Genomic DNA, 18,316 nt, shown 5'->3' with positions numbered 1-18,316 from the left:
CGAATATTATGAGAACTTATTTGTCGAATAATTTAATTTCTAGACGTACGATCGTAATGAACGTAATCATAATGTTGATATGTATGTGTATACCGAAGCACAAGTCTCTAGTATTTGATATACGACTTTTACAAAGATGATGGTGAGGGAGTGGATATAGCAAAACCCGAAATTGTATAAAATAATATATATTTAAAATTTGGACACTGTAGCTTTAATGGTGTAGGAGATATAATTTTTTAACTGATTCTCGATAAGGTTTTTATCGTTAAAAAATATCGGAATGAGTTATCGTTTTTTAGTGATAAACTCGATACGCTCGCGCTATATATGGACATTTAAAAAAAAAATTTGAGGTCTTATATCTTCTTCCTCTTATATCTTCTGAGATCGACGCGTTCATACATACGGGCAGGCGGATGGACGGACAGACAGACGGACAGGGCTAAATCGACTTAGCTCCTCGCCCTGATCAAGAATATATATATTTTGTGGGGTCTGTCACGCCTCCTTTTGCCTGTTACATGCATATCAACAAAACCATTATACCCTGATTTCCCATTTTCAATGGGTTCAGGGTATAACAAACAAGTAAGAAAACTCTAGTCGAGACTGCTCGACTAGGAGATACCCTGAACCCTCCAATCTGATATTCTTCTCACTCTGCAGATCTTTTAGGCAGACATATGCACATACACACGCACGTATTATGCAGCGACTGCGCTTGGGCTGCACTGCAGTGTAGGCAATATAATACGAATTTATTTTTTTAATAATTTTATTTCTAGACGTACGATCCTAATGAAACTTTCAGAACGTAAATATAATGTTTAAATGTGTGTACATTCCAAAGCACAAGTCTCTAGTACTTGAAATACGCCTTTTACAATAGTGAGGGAGAGAGGTGAATTTAGGGGTGGGGGTAAATTTTAACAAAAATCGAAATTATTTAAAATACACATAAGTCTACATTTGAAATTTAGAAGCTCTAGCTCTAAAGGTGTAGAAAATATAATTATATAACCAGCTTTCGATAAGGTTTTTAATCGATAATAAAATATCAGGAGCAGTTATCGATTTTTAGTGATAAGCTTGACATGCGCGTGATATACACGCACATAGGAAAAAAAAGTTCTAGCTCTTATATCTTCTAAGATCGACGCGTTCATAGATACGGACGGACGGACGGACGGACGGACAGACGGACGGACAAACAGACGGACAGGGCTAAATCGACTTAGCTCCTCGCCCTGATCAAGAATATATATATTTTGTGGGGTCTGTCACGCCTCCTTTTGCCTGTTACATGCATATCAACAAAACCATTATACCCTGATTTCCCATTTTCAATGGGTTCAGGGTATAACAAACAAGTAAGAAAACTCTAGTCGAGACTGCTCGACTAGGAGATACCCTGAACCCTCCAATCTGATATTCTTCTCACTCTGCAGATCTTTTAGGCACACATATGCACATACACAACGACGTATTATGCAGCGACTGCGCTTGGGCTGCACTGCAGTGTAGGCAATATAATACGAATTTATTTTTTTAATAATTTTATTTCTAGACGTACGATCCTAATGAAACTTTCAGAACGTAAATATAATGTTTAAATGTGTGTACATTCCAAAGCACAAGTCTCTAGTACTTGAAATACGCCTTTTACAATAGTGAGGGAGAGAGGTGAATTTAGGGGTGGGGGTAAATTTTAACAAAAATCGAAATTATTTAAAATACACATAAGTCTACATTTGAAATTTAGAAGCTCTAGCTCTAAAGGTGTAGAAAATATAATTATATAGTTCAGTTTAAGATCGACGCGTTCATAGATACGGACGGACGGACGGACGGACGGACAGACGGACGGACAAACAGACGGACAGGGCCAAATCGACTCAGCTCGTCGCCCTGATCAAGAATATATATAATTTGTGGGGTCTGCCACGCCTCCTTCTGCCTGTTACATACATTTCAACAAAACCATTATACCCTGACTTCCCATTTTCAATGGGTTCAGGGTATAAAAAGAAACGAAAGTAGAAACTTAATGCAAGTTGTGGCAGCCAAGTTTGGTTGCAAGCCGCCGTGGAATGGAATTAGGTGCACAATTTTCGGGTCCGCCCACTATTCCGATAAGCGACCCAAAACTGTGGCAAGTGCAGCGCTGCCTTAACAACTGATAGGGTAAACACCTGTGCCCCAGCCACCTATGGCAGCGCCACCCTCGGCTTTAGCTTGTTGCAGCTGTTCTGCTTTGAGCCCGGTGCAGCTGCACTGCTTTCTCACCACGCAGAACCACGCGCCAGGCGAAAGCCACCACAGCAGGTCGCAGTTCTCACTACGTTCACAATAGAAACGCTCGCAGACCGTGGTTAGACGTCATGCGTTGGAAAGCTCTCACTGAAACAGCTAAGGAACGGCAGGCGCATGCGCTGCATTAAGAAGTGCCGTTATGCCCGTTACCTCTGCTCGCTCTGTTTTCCAGTGCTTAAGCAGCAGAAATAGCAGCTGATGATGTAGCGAAGTGCGCGCGCAATGTTACATTTAATTGATTAAAGCTTACAAAAATATTGCCTCTATGAGTTACCGTAGAAGTTCAGATCACAGGATCAGCATATGAATAACTATGTTTTGCACATCAACATAAACTAGTTCAATGACTTGAAAATCGAGTGCATTTGTTTTCGATAAGCTTAAATATAATATATTAGAACTAATTATTAACATATTCGAGTTTAGAATTTTTGTAATCATCGCTAAATTTTTCACACATTGAATAGTTCAGCTTTCTTGTCCACTGTATTAACTGTAATCTTAATGATGCTATGCATGGTATGTCCACGCGTTGATCACGCAGTCCCACGCTCGCTCTATCTTTCTGTCTCGCTCCCTATCCTTTTGCGTCACATTGTCACCGCGATGCTCTTTACTTCAATCCTTCAATCCGGTACACGCTTTATTGCAGCGACGTCATTTCATTCACCGCATTTCATTTCATGCAGCGTCATGCTCTTTACTACGAATTCACATACAACGGCAACAACAACCAATGCACTTCCAATCCATTTAGACCGAACAGTTAGTCAACCGTCCAACACGCGTGCCTTGGTTTGTCAAGCAGGGGCTGAGCGGGGGTGGGGCTGAGCAGCACTGGAAAGCAAAGACAAACACGCTGATTTTGCCATTCACCATGGTGGAAAGAGAGCGTAAAGACAGAAAAAGAATCACAAACACAACAACAGTCGCAGTGGCAGTAGCAGAAGCAGTAGCAGCAGCAGCAGCAGCAGCGCAGTAGCAGTACCAGAGCATCGTGCCTGCCTGACCCGACCATGCGGCAGTAGCAGAAGCAGCTGTCAATGTTATCGCAGTCAACGTCTCTGTCACAGCTAGCGTCGCAGTCGCTGTGGCCACGCGTAACTTTATTTTTAGTTGTGCATTGGAAGTGCCATGGGAAAGTGCTGCTACGGCAACAACAACATGGCGAACTTATAACATTGTTATTGGAAATATGTGTGTAGGCTACTAGCACCAAGAACAACAACAATGAAAGCAATAACAACATCAGCCGAAGGGTAGGCGCTAAAGGAAAGCGAAAACGTAAAGCGAAATTCCATTGAGGCTTTTTTAAATCGAAACGAAATTAGTTTTCGATGAACTTTAAAGGCGAGTAAACAGCCTCTGCGGCTGCACGTGTCGCAAAATCCAAATTACAAAAGGCTAACCAAATAAATAGTGAAAAACATCGCAAATACGTTGAACGAAAAACGAAACGGATCCCGTGACACGCGGCAAATGCTGCGAGCAATCGAAAGTGAAACTTTACGAGTATCTCACGCTAAATTTAAGGCGAAGGTTGAGCCCAACGCAACCTTGAAGCGAATTTGTGAAAGTGAAGCAATAAACAATATAAAAGTAAAATATACGAAAAATACAAAATAAATAAATAGAAAGAAAAACCAATTGCAAATAAAACGTGCGTGCTCGTTAAATTACGCTTGCATCTGGCATTGAGTAATATATCATTAAAAGCTTGTCTGCTGAAGGTTAAATGTGTCACACACATAGGAAATCAAGTTTAAATCAAATAATTCATGTTTCGACGGGCGTACAAAAGTTGCATTCTTGGTGTATAAAATTTGGCTGTAATTAATGCATACAAATGTAAATACCAAAGAGGTAAACAAACGACATAAATTCAAGAATAAATAAATAGAAAAAGCTGAAAATATAACAGAATTGAACTGCTGTTTATTGCAATAAAATCATAAAATGGCTGCCAAATTTGGGCGAAAGTGCCTTCAAAATGAAATCGAATCAAGTCATGAATCAAATCTTGGCCAGCCTTAGACTGCGCAAATTGTGGCGCCCATTGGACGCGCTTGCTACCCACGCAAACACACACACACCTACATGCAAGCACACACACACGTGTATACATATTCGTTTCCTTGCGTGGGCCAAAGCAGAATCTAAGGAAATTATTCTTATACCAATTATTGTTTTTTTTTTTTATTGTTAGAATTTTTTTTTATTTTTTTCTTTGGTTTGTTTGCTGGGCGCCGAGCAGGGAGAAAATTTACGATTTGTTTACTGTATACAGCCACGCGATTACCAAGCCAGCTCCTCCCTGTCTCTCTACCTCTCTGTCCGACTCTCACTCCCACTCCCGCTGTGCGTGTGTGTGGACATGTCGAAACATGTTTTAAAATCTATTTTGCTAACTAAGCGACTAAAGCAAATAATATGCGGGAAATAAACAGGAAATAAAATCAAAAGTAAATCTACTAAAATATCGATTCAAGTGTTGTGCTAATTACAAAAATAAATTTATAGATCGAACTAAGTTCTTAAATATATACAAAATATTGTTACTTCAGCATATCACAATTTTTAATAATACAACGGTTCCAAAATCTGAGCATATCCCTAACACATTTTAATCCAATCAAAGCAAGGTGAGTGGCGATTGCAGCTGCAACAACAGTAACAATAACAACGACAACAGCAACACAACTGAACACAGCTTGCACTCAACACCAACCACAACCACAACCAACAACAGTGGCAACAACAGAAATTTTAAATGCATATTGCAAATAGATTAGCTCACATCATCACAGCACAGGCAATACTAAAAATAAAATAGCAGTCGCATGCCAAAGAAAAGGCAAAAGCAATCCCCAGCAAAAGCTACAAAATAGTAAACGGAGAGTAAAGTTTCTAATCGCTGCCAAACTCACTTAGACATACACTGTAAAGATCATAAGTAATTTTAAAAACAATTTCGGTATGCCGAATAATCTCATATCAAATGCAGAATGATCGATATATAATATTGAAGAAGTCGAAATTGTGCGAAATGTGCAATGCAGCAGATATTTTACTTTTACTTAGTAATAAAAATTAAAAAATACAACTTGGTGATAAATTTAAAATTTGTTGAAGCCGTGACGTCTTTTCGTCCTTTTTATTGTAATGATATCATAATGTTCATAGATCTGGGGGATTTCCAATAGAAGCAATAATAAATAATAAAACAAAATACAATAATATTGACATATAGTAATAATCAGAATATACAATTAACAAATAATAATATATAATGATTATACTAATAATAATAAACATACATTATAAATTGTAGTGCCAACAATAATCACTAAGAGAAGATTTACTATATCATTATCATTATTAGCTATATACCCCCAAAAATACTTGATCACTTTCTGCAATTGCGTTGAGAATCAATGTCAAATCAAAAGCCGCTTCAAGCACCCCGCCCGCCCGACGATTTGTGGCTCACAAGAGATGAAAAGGGTCCTTTGTGCTTTCGTGTTTATTTGCATTTAGATTAGGGCGCAAAAAACAGAAGCGGCCGGCCCACTTCTGTTTTTAAGCAAAGCTTAATACATGAATAAAGCGAAATCAATAACCAAATAAGCAAATGGCTAAATGACAGCCACAAAAGGCAGCTGAAACGCGAAACATGTCGCAGATGGTGTCAAAGCTGTAAATATGTAAATAAATATAGACCACAAACGATGTGGGCGTGTTACTGTGTGTGGGAGCATGTGTGTGTGTGTGTGTGTGTGTGTGTGTATGCGTATGTGTACCTATTAAAATATGTGAACGACTGCTGTCGCGGGAGCGAGATGAATTTAATTAAAATGTTGACCGTCAGGCCAACAGCTAGCTACGTTGTATAGTATATGTGTGTGTGTGTTTGGTTGTGCAACTGTGCGTATGAGTGACATTAATGTGAGCACTGAAGCTGCCCAGGAAGAGGGACAAACAACACACGAGCAGCAGCAGGAGTACCAAGAGCAGCAGCAACAGCAACACCAACGCATTTAATGCGTGCTGCTTATTGTTGTTGTTTGTGCTATTTATGCGCCTGCGTCTATCTATATACGACTTTCTGTGTGTGCGTGTGTGTGTGTGGTGTTCATTTGTATTCGTCGCCTGCTGGTTTAAAAATAGAACAAGCTGTACTCGCCTGATGTCCTTTTAGCCAGCCCAAACACCTCTCACCGCGCACCTGCCCGACCGCCCACTCACAGCTGCCGCCCCTTCAGGCAACTGGCTAGAATTTAAGAACGAGCATACAAAACAGGAGAGTGTTACAATTATACATATACAATCACACACATACAGACAGCTCTCAAACACAAACAAACACAAACTACGACGAAGTTTCTTTGATTTTAGCTTTTCTTTTTTATTAGTATTATTATTATTATTATTATTATTATTATTATTATTTTATTTTTTTTTTTTTTGCATGTGCGTTTCGCACAATACGATAATTGTGCAAGACTTGACACAAACACACACACATACATACACACACACTCATGTGTGTAACAAAAGGCAGCCAACAAGCGAGTGAGGAGAGTACGTGTGTTTGTATACGTTATTGATTTTTGCCTTGTTTGCGCCTTCTTTTCTTCTCCGTTCGCCTTGGCCATCTCTTTGCCTCCATTGCTTCCTCTCATTTCCCTTCCACTCTTTCGCTGCTGCCTCAACGTGCGTGAGTTTCGCCATTTGACTTTCAAACAACACTGCACGACAATAACAAAGAACACGTGCTCCCACAAAGAAATAAAGAAAGCACACACACATACTCAAGAAAAGTCAGTTTTATAATTTGTTCTGGTATTTAGTATTTAGTATGTTAATATAATTTCAATTTATGTTTATTTTGTTCATATTGCTTAGCATTATAAAAAATTATAATTATAATCTTAATCTATATATATAAAAGAGAGTTGTGAAAAGTTTTCCAGCACTTATAACTCGAGATCTGCTGGACCAATTTTCATGGTTTTTGATTTGTTGGATTTGTCTCCGCTACGAGTAGGATAGTAGATCTTAAAAATACTGAAAAAATTTCACGAATACTTGAAAAACGCGGTTTTTTCCCTAAAGATTCAAATTTCTATTGATACTCAGTAGGCTTGATAACAGTGACAGTTTTCGGTCCTGCTCTCATATTATACAATAGTATAGAAGTAAATAAACAAATGTAGTCAGTCAGTCTACGCCACAGCCTCAGGCGAACCTGAGTATTCATAAAAAAATCACATTTCATAAAAATAATACGCGTGCATACAGAAGCTAAATATCTCAAAAGTTCAGGTATTTGTTTGTCTCAAACATAAATTTGTGTAAATTATTTATATATATATTTCTCGATTGTTCTATGTGGTTTTGTGCGAGGGCATATTCAGTATTTCTATTAATAAAAATACCGCGTTCTAGAAGATCTAATCTTTCCCGGCGGACCTATGATGCAATTAGGCAACGGAATAGCACGAGTCAATTATCTGACGAAGAACGAGAAATCGCCCGAGAAGGGCGCCGCGTTAGTACCCAGCAAAGAAGGGCCTTAATTCGTGCTTCTCAAATAGCCAGTCCGTGAAACGGCAATAAGAAATAGTTCAAGGGTTTTATTATCTGGCGATTTCCGACAAACACTACCAGTAATTCCAAGATCTACTGCTGCCGACGAAATAAACGCTTGCCTCAAAGCATCGATTCTGTGGCGATATGTAACCAAACTTCAACTGTCTGTATTTATGAGAGTTGCATTGTTGAACGATCTATAAAATAACTTATCTGTAATAAACCCATATAAAATAACTTATCTGTAATAAACCATATTAGTTAAACGGATTGCTCTTGATCTTTGCTGTTTCTCTGATTATTGAGAATATACAAATCGGTTCTATATTCTTACATTCTTTAAGAAAACTTTCCAACATGACATTTCACTATTAGGAAATGTAACTGATTTAGTTGAATTCAAACAAGGTTATTATTTTACAAACCTGAAGCTGCTCAAAATCCAAGACTATTACGAAATACTATCAAGAGTTTAACCAACACTGGTTTAGTTTGGCTTGTTGGCTTTCTTTTCAAAACTGGTCCCACTACAGTGCTAAAGCAGAGCTGTAAACTTAGTAAATCCAGATATTTATAATTTACTTTACTTGGCCTTTGCGTTGCTTTACTCTCGTAAGTTCTTTTGTTTTCACTAAAACGCCATCGCTGCGTTTTGTCATGTAAATTTTGATGTTATTTATTTATTTTATATGTGTTTTTTTTTTTATTTTCTGCGTAATTTTGTAGTCGTTATGAGCACAATAAACGCTTTTTATCGTGACCAAAGTCAAAAGAAACTGTGCCAGGGGTATGGCCCACAATGGGAGGACAACTGTCGTCACGTGTGCGTGTTTGCGTGTGTGTGTGTGTGTGGCTGTGTTTGTGGGGCACGAAACTAGTTTTCATTCAAGCGGTGTTTGTGTGCGCTTGTGAGAATGTGTGCGTGAGTTTGTGTGTGTGCAGAACTTAAGAAATGGCCGCAGTGCATTTTTTAAGCAATTTACATCGTGCTCACAGCTTGTAGCTAAACAAGTTATGCTGTAGCTGAAGATATACTTATAAATTAATTATAATGTTGCTTGAGTACTTGTCAACTTCAATTTATGGAACTTCGCACTGTATATATAATATAAGTATTGATAATTAAGCTAAATATTAAGTGTAATTTATAAGCTACCTATAAATTAGTTTAGTCTAAGTAATGCGCCCACAATTCCCCAATACTATTATTTTTATTTGCATTATAAAAAATATATTTTCTCTACTCTCTCTTTCTCTTTGTTACTCCAATGTGCGACCCATTAAATCTCCCACAAAAAAAAATAAAAACAAAAACAAATTATTTGTATGTTGAAACTTGCCCAATCAAAAACAAATGTAAATATTATTTCCGCCACAAACTATTTGCAAATTCGAAAACTGTTCACAAATTGTATTGCAATAATTACAACAACAACAACAACATCAATAACAACAACAGCAGGTAATTTTGGCGTCGTGCAAAGTGTCCAAACAAATCTCTCGCCCGGCGATCTACAGATTCATGCAAATGTAAGCAAAGATAAATAACGGAAAAAAATATCCAATTCAAGAGCAATTTTGAATTTGATAACATTTCTAATGCGTGTCTGTATTTTATTGTTATCGGTTATCGTTTTCTTATAATTTGTGATTTGTGACAACACATACAAAATGGAATGTAAATTTTACACGCTGTGTCGTTTATTTCTCTTGGTCTCTATTTTGTCTCCTTCCTATCCAAAGTTTCGTTCGTTCGAGCACCTTCAACAGCCCACATTTTTAGCCTTTTTTACTCGTTTCACATTATTTTTTCCATGTGTGTGATTATTCGATGTGTGAGACGAATAGCTGCCCCTCCTGCTCCAACACTTTGTTACTGTTAGTTTCTTTTTTGCTTAACAGATCCTTTCACACCTTCAAAACACCGCTCGATGCGCTGTTTACACACTTAATATTATTCTTAAGTTTCTTTCGTCCAATTTCTTCAATTACTCTTTTGAATTATTGTATATCTAAAAACAAAAAAAACAAAAAAAAAATACAAAAAAAAAAAACATTTAAAGATTTAAAAAAAAAGAACAAATACGTGAAGAATTTGCATGGATATCGTAACGCTGTTTCCAGTTTCCTCCTTACTTCAACAACAACAAACACAACAACAATGTACACTTGAACCCAACATCTCTGAAACATACTTCACAGCCTCACTGAACAGTTTAGACTAGCACACACTCACGGCCCCTCCTCTTGCTCTCCTACTCATTCAAAGAGAAGAAGCTTATTTAAGGCCCTCCCTAGCTCAAAACATTTTATGTTATCTTAGCCACTGCAGATAAGTATGGTACTGTATATATTCAATATTCTCTGAATATACTCATATCCAAGACCCTACACCATCTCTCTCTCTCTCTCTGTATTTGCCTGCCATGTACTTTGCTCTAGACCCCAGCACCTCCGAAAAACTCCTTCTAATACACATAAATATATATGTATGCTAGGTCTTAAGCCGCAATCAAGTTTGCTAAGTTCCTGATCTTTCAAATACTTTGATCTTGTGGCACCGGCATAGCTCTTTAACTGAAACTTAGGTCTGCCTCCCCTTGATCCACATATAATCCGTATTCTAGCTAACATACTACATACATAAATACAATACTGTACTATGCACCTAGGGATCTATTTTCAGCAATTGACTCATATTGTAGCTTCTGAAGATCGGCATTTTAATGATCACTTAAGATCGGATTTTAGATAATCGTTCTTAAAAGCTAAGCTTGCAGACAATGCTGAACATAGTTCCCATAACTTTAGGTCTTTACGCTCTTACGTATTTTATTTAGTTTTCATTCTCAATCGACAATCAACTGAAGACATCCACATCATGAATAATATATGCAAACTGTATATATTTCTTAATATGGCACTTGCTAAACATTTCTCGCCGTAAGTTTTACCTCAAAGGACAACAAACTAATGTCAGGCAAAAGAACCCTCAGAGAAGGGTATTCAAAAAATCGAGCAATTGAGTAGCTCAAGAAATACAAATCAGACTCTCTGCCCCGCCTTCCCTCTTAGTCCGCCCATTGACCCACAAAGTCGAGTCGACAGAGTATCTATAAATGCCAACCATTACTAGTACCTCCTACATCTACAGGCGGGCGTCTCCAGGTGCGCACGGATCCTTGGCGACAGCAGCGCAGCCTCAACGAGCGCGATCTACTGACAGTAGGCTCGAGTGACTATCGGCTGCTGGGCCACACGAATCAGCGGCTGTACGCCTCGGCGGACCAAAGGGATCGGTATGAGCTGCAGCTGCAGCATCGCGAGCGCCTGGAACAGTATCCGCTGACGAGGACCGCTCGACTGGACGTGCAGCAGCGCAACTCACTCAACCGCAGCAATCACGAGCGAGCGGCTGGAGCTGGTGGGGCTGGTGGTGCAGGTGGTGCAGGTGGTTCAGGTGGTGCAGGTGGTGCAGTTGCTGCAGTTGGTGTAGGTGGAGCAACTGGTCCTGCCTTTCGTCGGGCACCGCCCTTGGCCGCGGCCAGCGGCTGCGGTGGTGGCAGCAGCAGCAGCAGCACCAGCAGCAGCTACTATCCACAGAGCTACAGCAAGCCGCAGATTGTCATTGGATCAGGCTCTGCCTATGAGCGTGGCGCGATGTCGGCAGCTGCTGACGGCGTGCGAGGCAGCCTGAACCGAGAACGCGGCCTGCTTGGCGCTGGCGGTGGTGGCGGCGGTGGCGGTAGCAGCTCCCTCAGCTCCACAGAGGCCGCCTACTGGGATGAGCCAGCCACCAGTGGTGGTGGCGGTGGCAGTACATCATCGTCGTCGGCGGCGCAGGACTCGCGCCGCTTCACTGAGCGCAGAATAAAGAAAACGGTGCGTTTCGATGCGCACGACGACGAGTCGTCGCTCCTGGCGGTTCCAAACACAGGCAGTGGCTCCCTGCCACCAGTCACCGCCATACTGCCCTCGACGGCTGTGGATGTGGGCACGGCGACTCTGCTCACCAGCACGAAGCTGGCGCAGCCGCTGGACGGCGACTGGTCGCGCTGGGAGGCCGAGCGGCAGGGCAGCCAGGACTCGGCCACTAAAGACTCGGGCATTGATACGAGCAGCACCTTCACCAGCAGCGAGGACTCGAACCGCGGCGACGGCCCTAAGGTACACGACAGCAACAGCCACAGCGCAGGCAAAGCGAGTTCCTAAAAGAAAATAAGAAAATGAAGCCTATGAAACAGGCTGCCAAATTGCATTTTGTCTTTGTAGAGTCTGAGTGTGTCCCAGGTCCCTCTGTCCCTCTGTCTGTCTGTCTGTCAGCCAATCAGTTTCTTTATAAATATGTTTCTATTTATATACAGCCCCTCTCCTTCTACACCTCTCTCTATTACGCTATCCTTATTTCTTTCTATTTCTCCTTGTCGCTCTCTCACTTTCTCTCTCTCTCTCTCTCTCACTCTTTTTTCTTTATCTTTCTTAAACTCTGTTTGTTGTTCTTGTTTTGTCTTTGACTGGGAAAATAAATGATTGTTCACATGTATCGCCTATATAACGCTCAAGTCTATTAGACCCCGAATAACCTCTTTAGTTTGCATTCTTTATAGGCCAGATATCTCTCTCTCTCTCTCTCTCTCTCTCTCTCTCTGTCCTTATATCTCCCAGTTGTAAAAGAAATTACCCCGACAAATTCAGTCGATATCCATATGCAGTACCAACAGCCATAGAATAACTCTTAGCCATACAAATGCATGCCAATAAACATACAACAATTCTACATTTCACTAATTGTAAAATTACTTTGCATGAAGAGACGTAGACTCAAGTTCTTAGGTAGCACGTTTATATTCCCAGTTCCAATTCCTTCTCCAGTTCCAGTTCCAGTTTCCTTTTACCCACACTACAACATTAGCTAGTTACCATCCACATTATCCACATCTTTCACATTATATCTTAGCACGTTCTTTTGTCGCATGTTCTTTCAATGTTGTAAGCAATCCGTAACACATTTTCAAGCATATTGCCGAATTTGAAATTTGCTAATTTAAAATGACTCTTAATTGAATTTAATGATCTAATTGCAAAAGCTACGTGTGTGTTCTCAAAGTAGGTCTATAATACTTAACTACTACTAAACTTAAATCGAAATGTGAATGACAGCTACTATTCTATATACTATCTAACTACAATATCCTAACAGCGTATCGTAGAAACTGTTTCTAGCTTGTAAGAAAAACAAAACTGAATGTATAAAAAAAAAAAAAAAAAAACAAATGTATAAAATATTTTTTTTTTTTAATATTCAATTTTCTATTGTTCGACTTGTTTATGTATCATTTAACTAACTGTAAGTTCTTAAATTAAGCCATATATCTCTATATATATGTCTAACGATGCATAAATATACAGATATGTGTATATATAAGACTTTTGTATAGTGCAAATCTAAAACTATAAACCATTCTACTTCCTGCATACGAACATCGACATTCCGCTTCACCAAACAAATACCAAAATCAACAATCTCTAAAAAAAATTTATGCAAAATTGACATCCACGATCTCATCCTGACACTCAATCGATCCAACAAACACCCATCCACCAACACCGTCCACCCACACTGCGTGTACATACATACATCATGTGTCTATAGAATCCGGTGAATTGGCAAACATCCTCGGATAATACTCGCATGATTGGTCACATGATATTACGTAAATACTATGATGGGGAAGATATATTAGGCTTAAAGGTAAACGGCGGCCAGACCGTGGGTCTCGGAGGCCCATGCAGAGCCATTGTGGAGAAGGTGAAACGCGGTTCAGTGGCTGACGTCGAAGGCTGCATACGACCAGGTAAAGACCAAAAATCATGCCAACATCTCTGAATCACGACTCATATATCTCTCCTTCTCTCTTTCTCTGTCTCTTTCTATCTCTCTCTCTCTCTCTGTCTATCTTCGATTTCGCCGTTTCATTCACCACAACATAAACAATCATTAAACAATTGTGAACGATTGTGAACGTTACGCAGGCGACGAGATCATCGAATGGAACGGACGCAGCCTGCACAGCAAGAGTGCCGACGAGGTCTACGACATCATCGACGAGAGTCGTCTGGATGCACAGGTGGAATTGATCGTGGGTCGATCGCTGCTGCTGCCAGCCAGTGGCGCCGGCAGCGTCGACAGCGGCGGCAGCAGCAACGTCAGCCCCAGCAGCGCGTGCTCGGGCTCGGGCAGCAGCGTCACCCGGCGCTCCTCGGCTAACTTTCCGCACAGTGGGCTGGCGAGCAGCATAGCAGCCAGCGCAGTGGTCAGCAGCGGAGGTCGTTACCTGCAGCGTAAAGGTGTGTGTGAGTGTGTATATGCGTGGGTGTGTGTGTTTACAAGGCTCTATGATTAGTTGTAATAGAAATGAACTTTAAGAAAGATCTAACTGTAACCGTAATCAAGTCCCAGGCTATTTATCTTGACTAGGCCATGTAGCCCTACACATATAGGATGTATGCTTAAGCCACACACTAAACAAAACCCAAGACAACAAAGACAAACTACACATGACAGAAATTCAATGTAAGTTGGCTAAATAATCCTTTATATTTTTTGCGCTACAGCACCCGGCGTCGAGGCTCTAGAGCTGCACCGCGATAAGCCGAGCGTGCTGATCACCTCGCCCGGCTCTCCGGATCTCCACACCGGCGGCTCGAACAACGGACGGCGTCATCGTGGCGCTGGCATTGGCAGTTGCTCGCAGCAGACGCAGCGCTTGGAGGCCAGCAGCCATAACCACAGCAATAGCTACAGCTACAGCAGCCACAGCCACAGCCACAGCAGCAGCGGCAGCAACAGCAACAGCGGCAGCAGCAGCAACAGCAGCGCCACCGTCGCCGCCTCGAGCGGCGTGCACTGCGCAACGACGGCGGGCCACCATCATCATTGCCACACGACAGCGGCATCACCGCCATCGCACGCGCTTCCGCATCCGCACCCGCACTCGCACTCGCACGCTCACGCCCACTCACATCATGGGCATGGCATGGGCGTGACAACACAGCCGATTCCCATCGAGGGCCGGTTGCAGCTGAAACTAGGCTACGATCAGACCACTCTGCAGCTGATTGTGACGCTGGTTTGCGCCACGGGCCTGTCGTTGCGTCAGAGCGGCGCCGGGCGCAATCCCTATGCGAAAGTAAGTCACTCCACCTGAATCTAGTTGCCTGGTTACTAAAAGTCATATTTTTTGCAGGTGTTCCTCCTGCCCGACCGCAGCCAGAAGTCGAAGCGACGCACGAAAACCGTTGGCACCACCTGCGAACCGAGGTGGGGTCAAACGTTTTTCTACTCCGGTCTGCGGCGGAGCGACCTCAATGGTCGCCAGCTTGAGGTATGTTTCTCACTCGCAATAACTTTATTCGTCTACAACTTTTTACCAGCGATCCTCTTCGGTCTTTTGTAGATCATTAATTAACCTTGGCATTCTTGTTACTTCTATTTTACCATCGGTCCTCTATTACTATCCTCTAGAAGATATAGATCGTTTCAGACTACATGATCTTCTGGACATTTGTTAAGATCTATAGTAATATGAAATTATTTATTTAAACATTACCATTGACCTACGTTTAAGCAAGAGGAAAATGAAACATTTGATTCGCGTGTTGATCAGAGAAGGCTCTCTGCATTTTATTTATTAAAAGTCCTAGCCAAAATACATAAAGAGTTCTGTCGCTAAAAACAGCGGCAGAACAAGAGGCATATACAGAACAGCAGGCATATACATTTAAATGCTTAAGCTCCGGCGTGGGCGAGAACGTAACAATGCTTACGTTGTAGATCGCACTAGTCCATACATAGTTGTTATAATATAAACAAAACAACAGAGCTCTGCTATGAGTATAATTCCCTTACTTAAGTTGGGCATATGTTACACATACACACGGGTAAATTAATATAGATCATTTTATTTTTTCCTATGAATACACTAACCTTTTAATTATAATTCCACGTGAATAATTAACAATTATTTGTTATTATTAATATTTTAATTGATATGTGTTGATCGCAAATTTAATACACTCACTGATCTGTGGATGATCTATTTTCATAGTCTCAATTCAGATATTTTGATTCTTTTATAACATTTGATCACTATTTATCATATTCGTTTTTTTATAACCGGAACCGATTTTCAATAGGAAATCTGGGTATAATGGTTTGCTTAAATGTATGTCAGATACTAAAGACTTGTGCATGCATAGACATGTTATACGAGCCCACGCTGCTGTTAATGCGTGTTTATGCGTGCGAGCGTAAGTGTGTGTGTGTGTATGCATGTGTGAATAATTATTGAAATGGTTCAGGGGACCTCGTCGAGCAGTTGAGCAGTCTCGACTAGAGCTTTCTTACGTGTTTTTTGTAAGTCTTACTTGAAACTTCTATTTTACAATGTTTATAACTGAATATAAATATTTCAGTTAATTTTGAAATACCCGTTGAACTATAATTCATTTCATCTCTCAATTTTGTTGTCGAACTTACTTTTAAGTATCGCCTCGGCAAAATTAATAATCAAATTTGACGCTCAATTATCAGATTGTCGTCATGAGTTGTCGTTGTATATTCGCCATGATCTGTTCTATATACTATTCCCATTCTAATTTTGCAATCCATAGGTCACGTTGTGGGATTATGTGCGCTATGGGGCCAACGACTTTATCGGCGAAGTGGTCATCGACTTGGCCCATCACGTACTGGACGACGAGGCCGAGTGGTACCAGCTGCAACCGCATCAGGATAGCTCCCATCTCGTATGTTATATCTAAGGAAGTCGCAAACTTCTGTTTCGTTTCACTTATCGTTTCGTTTTGATTTGATTCGCCTTTGTGTTTCATGCCGGTTCGTTTTGGTTCATTTGGTTGTTGGTATGTTGATAAATGTGAAGCCATTGAGGTTGAGGTTTCTTAAGCTCCCCGGAACGAGATTTGTTGAGCGAAAAACTTAACACAAAACTGAAAAGCAGAAAATTTGTGTTATATCTTTGTTTTTGTTCTATTTTATACTTGAGTTTTAGTACATTAGTTGTAATGCTTAACCCCAACTGTCCACTGAAACAAAATTATTAACTCAGCATTGTCATATCTTTTGTTTATGTCGTGCACACCTTAAAAATACAAATGCATATATATATAAAAAAAAAATATATATATATACAATTCATGACAATCACCTTTCACCAACCAACCACTAAACAATCAACAATCAACAACAAACAAATTTAACTTCGACAACAACAACACATGCGGTCGCTGTCCCCGTTCCATTGCAACAACAATTATATGACAACAACAACAACTATGATGAACAGTTACGTGACGAGGGCAGCGATGTGGAGTGCCTGATTCTGACACCAACAGATCATTTATCACCGCCCAGTACGATGTCCCGTCTGAGCGACTCGGACACTACATCCGAGTGCGACATCGATGGAACGACGCCCGGTGCCAGCATCTCATCGATGGGCAGCTCTGCCAGTCCGCCGCTGTTCGAGGTAACAACAACAACAACAACAACAACAACAACAACAACAAGAACAACACTGCCAAAAACAACAACAACACACACACATTTGGTGTCACATAACAACATAAGAACAACCAATATTATATGAAAATATATATTCTTTTTGTATGTACTTACATGTATAAAGTACATACATACATGTTTATAGAGACTGATGTACATACGAGTATGTATGTGCACACACGCAGCTAAAACTGACAGCAGCAAGAACGAGGACGTTAAAGGGTCACACACACACGCACACACACACATAGCTTGCCACAGTCAGGAGCACTAGAATATACAAACAGTACACACACACAAATATACAGCTCTCGTAGATTCCACTCTATTCTCTTCGTTCAGCAGCAAAACTGCCTCTTTCCGCTCTCTCTCTCTCTCTCTCTCTCTCTCTCTCTCTCTCTCTCTCTCTCTCTTTCTCTCTCTCCCCCTCTATCTCGTACACTTGCAGAGTTAATTAGAAACTTAATACCGAGCTCCACTAGTTTCCCGACTATTTGTGAAATTTTATATATTTGAAAGAGTTAGATTCGAGATTTAGCTTTATTATAAGCTTTTTCATAAAATTTGACTACTCACCAATGGAAAGCAACAACAATACATATTTAATACAAAATATGTAAAAACTGAATATATTTATAGGAAATAATATATGAAATTCTATAAATATTATGCAAAATCAGTTAAATCAAATTAAATATTTACAATAATTCTTTTGTTTAACATTTCTTTATTGTACCACGGAAAATGCAATCCAATCTATTAGACAATATACCTGCCGAAGAAAATCGATAGATTGGTGATTCAGAATGTTTATAAATATTACAA

General features: G+C 40.4%; 1 protein-coding gene across 22 annotated transcripts in view; it reads left to right on the top strand.

The window, feature by feature from the left end:
• Window positions 1-18,316, top strand: part of Rim (Rab3 interacting molecule) — a 43,152-nt gene that overhangs the window by 8,428 nt on the left and 16,408 nt on the right. For 8 of the 22 annotated variants that reach the window (XM_030388370.2, XM_089265563.1, XM_089265560.1 and 5 more), the window contains exons 6-12: window positions 11,063-12,075; window positions 13,562-13,763; window positions 13,942-14,256; window positions 14,524-15,098; window positions 15,156-15,293; window positions 16,582-16,716; window positions 17,274-17,456. In XM_030388370.2, the coding sequence (XP_030244230.1) occupies window positions 11,063-12,075; window positions 13,562-13,763; window positions 13,942-14,256; window positions 14,524-15,098; window positions 15,156-15,293; window positions 16,582-16,716; window positions 17,274-17,456 (2,561 nt within the window). Of the gene's footprint in view, window positions 1-9,367; window positions 9,439-11,062; window positions 12,076-13,561; window positions 13,764-13,941; window positions 14,257-14,523; window positions 15,099-15,155; window positions 15,294-16,581; window positions 16,717-17,273; window positions 17,457-18,316 lie in introns of all 22 variants that reach the window. The other 14 variants (XM_030388373.2, XM_030388372.2, XM_030388383.2 and 11 more) reach the window with 8 other exon arrangements.

Source organism: Drosophila navojoa, chromosome 2 (assembly GCF_054131105.1).
Source record: "Drosophila navojoa isolate 15081-1374.11 chromosome 2, UAZ_NAV_1.0, whole genome shotgun sequence".
NCBI lineage: Eukaryota > Metazoa > Arthropoda > Insecta > Diptera > Drosophilidae > Drosophila > Drosophila navojoa.
Note: the sequence above shows the minus strand (reverse complement) of the source record. Positions and strands in the feature narration are given on the sequence as shown.